The 8,351-nt window shown below is 35.8% G+C and overlaps 1 protein-coding gene across 1 annotated transcript; it reads left to right on the top strand.

Moving 5' to 3' along the window:
- Window positions 1-4: 4 nt before the first annotated feature.
- Window positions 5-1,827, top strand: LOC117122838 (sushi domain-containing protein 2-like; the record flags this gene model as incomplete). Its single annotated transcript, XM_033268591.1, has 1 exon — window positions 5-1,827. A coding segment is annotated over one exon (1,089 nt), but the record flags the coding sequence as incomplete, so codon positions are not given.
- Window positions 1,828-8,351: the final 6,524 nt, after the last annotated feature.

Raw genomic sequence — 8,351 nt, 5'->3', positions numbered from 1 at the left:
TGATCCACCTAGACCAGCAGCAGGTACGGGAGACCCTCACGTAACAACTCTTGATGGTAAGAAAGCCACTTTCAACGGAGCTGGGGAATTCCTGATGGCGTCTTCCATATTACACAAATTGACCTTCCAAGCTCGTATGGAGGTGTATCGTGACACCCTGGCAACGGTTTACACAGCATTTGTTATTCATACCAATAACTCGGCGAAAGTCCAGGTGCAGATGTCAAATATCAATGAGACACTGGTTCTTATCGATGGTGAGCCTTTGCGGCTATCTTCCAGTCCACTTAAAGTTCATTATCTAAATGGGGTGCGCGTAAGTGCGAACGACGATTTATCTGAAATTAGGTTCGTTTTTAATGTTGGTATTGCTGTTATCATCTACGTAAACTCCGAAGTCATGTCTTTTATTGCTCAACTTGATACAAGGTTCAATGGTCAAGTCAAGGGACTTCTTGGTAATCTGAATGGAGAACCGCACGATGATCTTCAGTTTCCAAATGGTACCATCATGAACAGTAATTCCTCTCTACAGGAACTCCATAAATACGGTCTAGAATGGCTTGTGGCTGCAGAGGACTCCATTTTCACATACATATCACCTTATGACTACACTACGTACCATTTTCCGGAATTTACTCCAACTTTCGACGTCCCTGATCTTGATGGTGTTAGTCAAGAAATCAAAGATGTGTGTGGCAATTCCTTTGAATGTGTGTTTGATGCAGTGACGACCGGCAGCCTGACATTCGCAAACAATACCCGAGTGGTTTCGGCTACCCTTGATATCATTCAAAAATCCTCTGTCAAAATTGTTAGCTGTGGTTTTCCGGGAGTTGTAGAGAACGGTATAATGCTTGGACATGTGTATCTGGTTAACTCAACCGTGGAGGTCACTTGTGAGAGAGGTTACGTCTTAGAAGGCTCATCTAACCTAACCTGCTATGGGGACGGCCGTTGGTCGGCCGATCTTCCTCGATGTGAAAGTCCTGGTAAAGGTCTTAGCACTTCAATTATATTGGGAATTATTTTGGCCGCATCGATTATTCTTGTTGCTTGTGTTGCAATTGGCATTTACTTGAAGAAAAAATAGAAGTGTGGCTTTCTTGTGGCTTGTGACCAACCAGCTCGTAATATATGAGCCGTCAGTTAGAATTTTTAATTTTTTTTAATCCTTCATATCATTATTCAAAAAAGACACACATATATATTAAAAACGAAAGGAATGTACGTTATATTCATTAAACGGCAAATCTTAAACCAAGGACATATTTGAAAAAAATAATACTGTAACAATTTAAAGGAAATTAACAAATTTTGACTATTCAATTCTGCGTTGAAAATTAATTGCTTTTCTTTCTGTATAGCCACGTATCTTACAACATTTAGAACTAAATAATTGTTAAGGTACAAATTTAGTTAGATATTTGGAATCGTTTAGTCTAATCTGCATTTATAAATTTAAAGTATTTTGTAGCAATTATAATAGTAATTTCATACCGACAAACTTTGTCAGTATAAAATGGACTGTAAAGTGAAAGATATTTTTCTAAACGTTTTATCCATATTAGATGAGCATACTTACAATTACGCTATGACAAAAAAATACGTTTCGCATCCCCAGTTATTGCAGTTATACTATAAAAATACATTTGTAGCAATTATTCTATGATTTATTCTGTATTGGAGCCACTGTAGATTTGTTTGCCCTAAACATTTAAAAGGCAGGATATACATGCGTTTCAATTCCTCGATTGTCCTGTTTATCTTGATTTTTTCTTTCCATTTTATCATGCTTTTTTGGAATAATAAAGTCTGAAGAAACAATTTTGTTATAAAAATGCTTTCATTCCTTACATTTGATATCATATTGTTTCTTAAACTGTTTCCATATCATCAAGGCATTTTTATCTGGTCTTAGTAAGTCGTTTATGTAAACTACACCCTTTTCATACCAACTCTTGCAAATCACCACTTTATCATCTTTTGTTATATTACTATTTCCCCATAGACCCGTACTTAAGATATCTGTACTGTTTAACGGATATTTTTTTTTCTATTTAATTCGCACCAAGCCATAGCTTCATTCCAGAAAGTATATTTTTTAGTAGTTAAAATCATATGTGTACGTTAATATACCACACATTTTGGGAACAAAAAAAATCGGTCAAAATATTCCTTTTTCCAGATGATGTCAGATACCTTCTGATCCACGAAATTTTCAATGCTTAAAAACGCTCTTTTATTGGAACTGTATTAATAATTACCACCTTTATTTTTGATTTTACATATTTGTTTTCTATTTATTTTTCGGATGATTTCCAAATAAATTTAAAAAGCAGGGTATTAAGCTCAGTATTGAATGATTTACAGGGATTTGCAATGGTTAAAATTAAGCGATTTATCTTTGGAAGAATTAATGATTTCACAATGGTCTCAGAGGAGTTAAATATCTTTTTGACCACTGTGCTAAAGATTTTCGTATGGATAAAAGGCAATTATTATAAGGTTAGGCGAAATCAGTACAAACATTAATGCCAAGTAAATTAAATTTTCCATCATCTGGCCGTTGAAAACCCTTTTCTTCGCACAAGTTTATTTGACATTTATTCCTACTTCCAATCCAGACAGCACATGGTTTATTGATAATTAACCTTATTTAACAAAGAGATCTTATGACATCAGTCCACTTGATTAAATAACTCCACCATATTCCCTTCAGATCCGTATAGGTGTAAAGTAGCCTCAGCAGCATCTTTTCAATTGATCTTATGTTTGCTAGTAATACCTCTTTGCATAAAAGAAATAAGTATGGTGAGAGTGTTCGCTTGGCGACATCCTGTATTTACATTTTAAAAAAAAGGGTGATGGATAACCATTGAAGAGAACTTGATTGACAATTTTATACATTTTCTTTTTACAATCTGGCGAGTCGAATGGCCGAGCGGTTAGAAGGGGCGTCGCAAGCGATAGCCATAATATCGGCGCTGGTTCGAACGGCACGCTCGCCTACGGTTCTGGTGGTAGAACAAGTCTTCTGGGATAAGGATTATAAACCGTGAAATGGCTCATGTGCACTATAAAGAATCCAGTACATCCTTCAAGATGAGTAGGGGGATACTCCGGTGTACTGGAACAGTCAGCCCCTGCGGTGGACGACGAGAGTTACTGGTACCAGCTTACCGGGTAGAACAGACACAAAGGGACCCTTAAGGTCTGTTTATAATAATAATAATAATAATAATAATAATAATAATAATAATAATAATAATAATAATAATTATTATTATTATTATTATTATTATTATTATTGTGATTTGTTGGTTTTTCTGTTTTTTAAACATAAAATTTCAGTTGATATTTTACCTCAGCCTCAATTTGTACTTATTCTGTTCTTATTCGTACTATTTCTGTTTTTAAGCAATTTCAGCCTCTGTGTTTTTATCAAATAAAATGTGTTCGTATAACGAAACAAAAAAAAATTGTATGATTTAAAATGTAGGGTTTTCAACAAAATCAACTAAAATATCTTATATTTTGAAGGTTTGCACTATTTTTTTTTTGCAAATCGCCTGCACATGATCCCTGGTCAGCACCACCCCTCCCCCGCCAACAGATCACTATATGATAATTTAAATGCGTGTGTATATACACAGAATTGCAAAAAATCCGAACGAATATAAATATTCATTGGATGGTGAGGGGAGAATTTGTCCTCAATCAACTCTAGCCTTGTCCAGGAATATGTAATTTTATTTCTCGACACATGTATTAAAGTATTTTTTACACTTCGGCAAAAATTTCTTGTCTGCAATATCGCCAACCAATTGAATAAGCCAAATATTGTATACGATTAGTAGGCATACTGTCAAAATGGTATAAGGCCGTAACTTACGCTTCATTTTAACTTGAACATTATCAGTTTATTAGGCAAAACAGCCTACTGTTGGATCCCCTGATTATTTCAAATGAGGAGCACATTGTTTCAAATGAGTAGTGTTTCAAGTGGTGGGTAGTAGCGCACTGTTTTAAAGGCACAATTTTTAAATAGGTAGCATACTGTTTCAGGTGGATAGCTCTCTGTTTCGAATGGATATCACAATGTTTCAAATGGAAAGTGTTTCAAGTGGTGGGTAGCGAACTGTTTTAAATGAGTAGCACATTGTTTCCAAAGGACAGCACAATGTATCAAATAGCACTCAGTGTTTCAAATGGGTAGCACACGTTTCTAATGGATAACATTCGTTTCAAATAGGTAGCACAATGCTTCAAAAGAATAACACAATGATACAAATGGATAGCACACTGTTTAAATTGAGAGCACTCGTTACAAATGGGTAGCACAGTGTACCAAATGGGAATCACAATTTTTCAAATGTATAGCACAGTGTTTTAAACAGATATCACTGTGTTTCAAATGGGAGCACAATGTTTCCAATTGGTAGCACATTCTTTCAAATTGGTAGCACGGTGTTTTAAATAGGTAGCACTGTGTTTCGAATGGGTAGCACAGTGTTTAAAATGGGTAACACATATTTCAAATGGGTAGCAGTGTTTCAAATTGATTGCACAATGTTTTAATTAGGTAGCATACGACTTCATTACCTCAACTTGAAATCACACTAGATAACTAGGTAGTTTTCACCGCAGAACATTAACCTTAACTTTAACGTCAGTACCCGCCATGCAACGCGATTGATCCTTCCTTTTTTAAACAAATTGAAATAGGCATGTGCAAACCCGTAATTAACGTACGTCGAACACTTAAGTTCATGGAAAACGTACTCAGCAACGCAAAATGATTTAATTATGACGTCATCCGTTAACGTTAATGCTAACGTCGTACGGCGAAAACTACCTATTCTTACTGTTGCGACGTTATTTCAATTAAAGAACATACTACTGTATTTCAATTTGAGCACACTATTAAAAAGATGATCGGTTATCTTACCTTAGTGTTTGATTTTGGGAGGTTTAATTTATTTTGTGTTGATGAAAATGTCGAATTAAGAAAACCCCACACACATGTCGCAAGAGCGAATTACCTGATCTGAATGAAACTTTCCGATAAGCTAAACCAAGTTACAAGGAAGAAGTTATTTAACTTTGGTGATGACCCTGATTGGGGAATGAATTTGTGTGGGTCATTTAAAATGCTAATGTCTCAGACCTTAAATATCTAAAAAAAAAACAAAACAAAAAAAAAAACAAAGGTTCGAAACGAAACTGTCAAGAATAGTTTGTTATGTGCTGTCTCTTATACACATCTAGATGTGTATAAGAGACAGCGTTACAAATGGGTAGCACAGTGTACCAAATGGGTATCACGATGTTTCAAATGTATAACACAGTGTTTAAACTGATATCACTGTGTTTCAAATGGGAGCACAATGTTTCCAATTGGTAGCACATTCTTTCAAATTGGTAGCACGGTGTTTTAAATCTGTCTCTTATACACATCTAGATGTGTATAAGAGACAGGCTATGGGGACGGCCGTTGGTCGGCCGATATTCCTCGATGTGAAAGCCCTGGTAAAGGTCTTAGCACTTCGTATTATAGTATATTCAAGTAATTGAATTTGAAGAAAAGGACACTGCCCTCTATGACTTCGATAAAAAGCATAAACTTTATGACCTTTGATTATTTTACTGTAGACCATGCCAATTACGATATATATATATATATACTGAAATTTGGAATTCATAACTGAACTTGTAACGTCGATATAAAGCATAAAAAATATGCTTTCTGATTAGTTTGTCCTACGACATTGCGTCCTTAAATGCGAACTTTCAAAAGAAAAATTACCAAAAAAGCTAACAACCAGAATACAAATTTAGCAACATTTGTCTTAAAATAGAAAAGAAATGAATTTAATTTAAAAACATGGCATACTAATGTAAGATAAATTGGTTTACAAACAAAACACACTATTTAAATTGGAAATTCAATCGGTATACTACTGTGCATCCATAATCGATCTGCATGGGTTTTAATAATTGAAACGGCTGTTTTATAGAGTTTTTTAAATACAGTACCACAAAATGCTAGTCTGATGACGTTTAAAATTTCACAACATGAAAAAGATGAAAAACTGCAAAAAGTAATTTAAGTTAGCTCCAGAATAAATTTAATAATAAATCCATAAAAAAATCGTTCGTCATCAAAAAGTAAAATTAGACCAATCCTTTGTAATATAGAAAATGGTCTAATTTTGCCAAAGGTATGCTTGTTTATATTTTTATAAAAGTTATACAAGAGCAAAGAAGTCGTGTAAATACAACGATTTAACTAATTTCGGCAAAAAATCCAGCAAAACAAGCATATTTAGCTAATTCTAGTACAATTGAGCTAAAAATCGTCAAAATTGATGAAAATATCTAAAAATAGGAATCCGTACTGGGCATATACAGTTCACAATGACGATATAGCGTGTTAAGAGCTGGAAATGAAATGGGAGTATGTAAAGAGTTGCTACAATAAATACTGCGAGAGAGGTGATTGGAGAAAGAAAGAAGAACAGTAAACCATGGATAAGCACACAGAGCTGGAAGCTAATAGAGGAAAGAAGGGAGATAACGGTTAAGAAGGAAGCAGCTCAATCACAGAGACTGAAGGAGAAATGGCAAACAGAATACACAAGCAAGGATAGAGCAGTGAAAAGATCTACAAGACAAGACAAAAGGAACTGGGCTGACATTATAGCGAAAGAAGCGCAAGGGGCAGCTGAAATGGGCCAAATTAAAACGGTATATGAAGCGACTAGAAAGCTATGCAATGACTTTCCAAAAAACGATTGGAATTTTAAAGGACAAGAATGGGAATATATTGACAGATGAACAGAAGATCAGGGACAGGTGGAAAGAACATTTTACCGAAGTGCAAAACAGAGAGGATACTGAGAGAATTGCCAAAAAGTTGATGATGAACAAAAGATTCTTGAGGACATAAGCGCAGAACCACCCACACAAGTCGAAATAAGAGAAGCCTTAAAAGAGATGAAGGCTGGAAAGGCACCAGGGATTGACAGTATCAATGTTGAACTACTGAGGACAGACATAGACACAGTACTAATTTTATACGAGTATGGCTCAAAGAAATGGTGCCAGAGGATTGGAAGAAGGGACTTATCATAAAGCTCGCAAAGAAAGGAGACCTCACAAGTTGCGGCAACTGGAGAGGGATCACATTGATATCAGTTGTAGCAAAGGTTATGGGCAGAGTGATAATTAAAAGGATTGCAGGAGGAGTTGACAAGAAATCGAGAAGCGAGCAAGCAGGTTTTCGCAGAGGAAAAAGCACAACACAGCAGATATTTGTCCTGAGAAACATTGTGGAGCAGGCAATGGAATGGAATGCCAACATATACACTTGTTTCATAGACTTTGAAAAAGCTTTCGATAGTGTGAGAAGAAATACTCTGTAGGAAATCATGCGCCACTATGGAATACCACCAAAGTTAATCAAAGTGGTCAAGACAATGTATGATGGAAGTCAATGCGCAGTAGTGGATGAACGTGGAAGAACAGATTGGTTTGAGGTAAAATCAGGAGTAAAGCAAGGTTGTAATATGTCAGGATTCCTCTTCCTACTTGTCATTGATTGGGTGATGCAGAAGACGGTATCAGTTGGGAGAAATTGGATCAGATGGAACATTATGGAGCAATTAGACGACCTAGACTTCGCAGACGATATTGCCCTAATATCAAACACAAGATGACAGATGCAAGACAAACTCAATTATTTGAATGAACATGCAAAAATCAACTGGGCTGAAAATTAACATAAACAAAACAAAAGTGATGAGATTGAATGAAAAAAGTAGACAGCCAATTACCATAGAGGAGAAGGAAATTGAGGATGTTGAAAAGTTCACATACTTTGGAGCGACAGTCAGCAAAACTGCTGGTGCAGGAGAGGATATGAGGCAAAGGATTGGAAAAGCCTGGGGTGCATTTAACAAGCTGTCTAAGATGGAGGAGTGGACAATTAACACACAGAAGTCCAATGTGATCAGTGTTTTATTGTATGGATATGAAGCATGGAAGATGACTAAAGGTGATGAGGATAGACTAGACACCTTTTTACATAAGGCACTGAGAAGAATATTAAAAACTCGTTGACCAATGCGGATTACAAATGCAGAAATCAGACAAAGGGCAAACATTCAAACCATTAGTGAAATAGTAAAAAACGGGAGATGGAGGTGGATTGAATATGTGCTACGTATGGAAAGAAATGACATACCAAGAGTTGCTTTAACATGGACACCAGAGGGCAGAAGAAATGTGGGAAGGCCAAGGGAAAATTGGAGAAGAAATGTGGAAAAGGAAAGAAACCAACAGGGATA

Source organism: Anneissia japonica, unplaced genomic scaffold (genome assembly GCF_011630105.1).
Source record: "Anneissia japonica isolate Jap-2015-1 unplaced genomic scaffold, ASM1163010v1 scaffold76062_len7970_cov155, whole genome shotgun sequence".
Taxonomy (NCBI): Eukaryota; Metazoa; Echinodermata; class Crinoidea; order Comatulida; family Comatulidae; genus Anneissia; species Anneissia japonica.
This window is presented reverse-complemented; position numbering and strand designations above follow the sequence as displayed.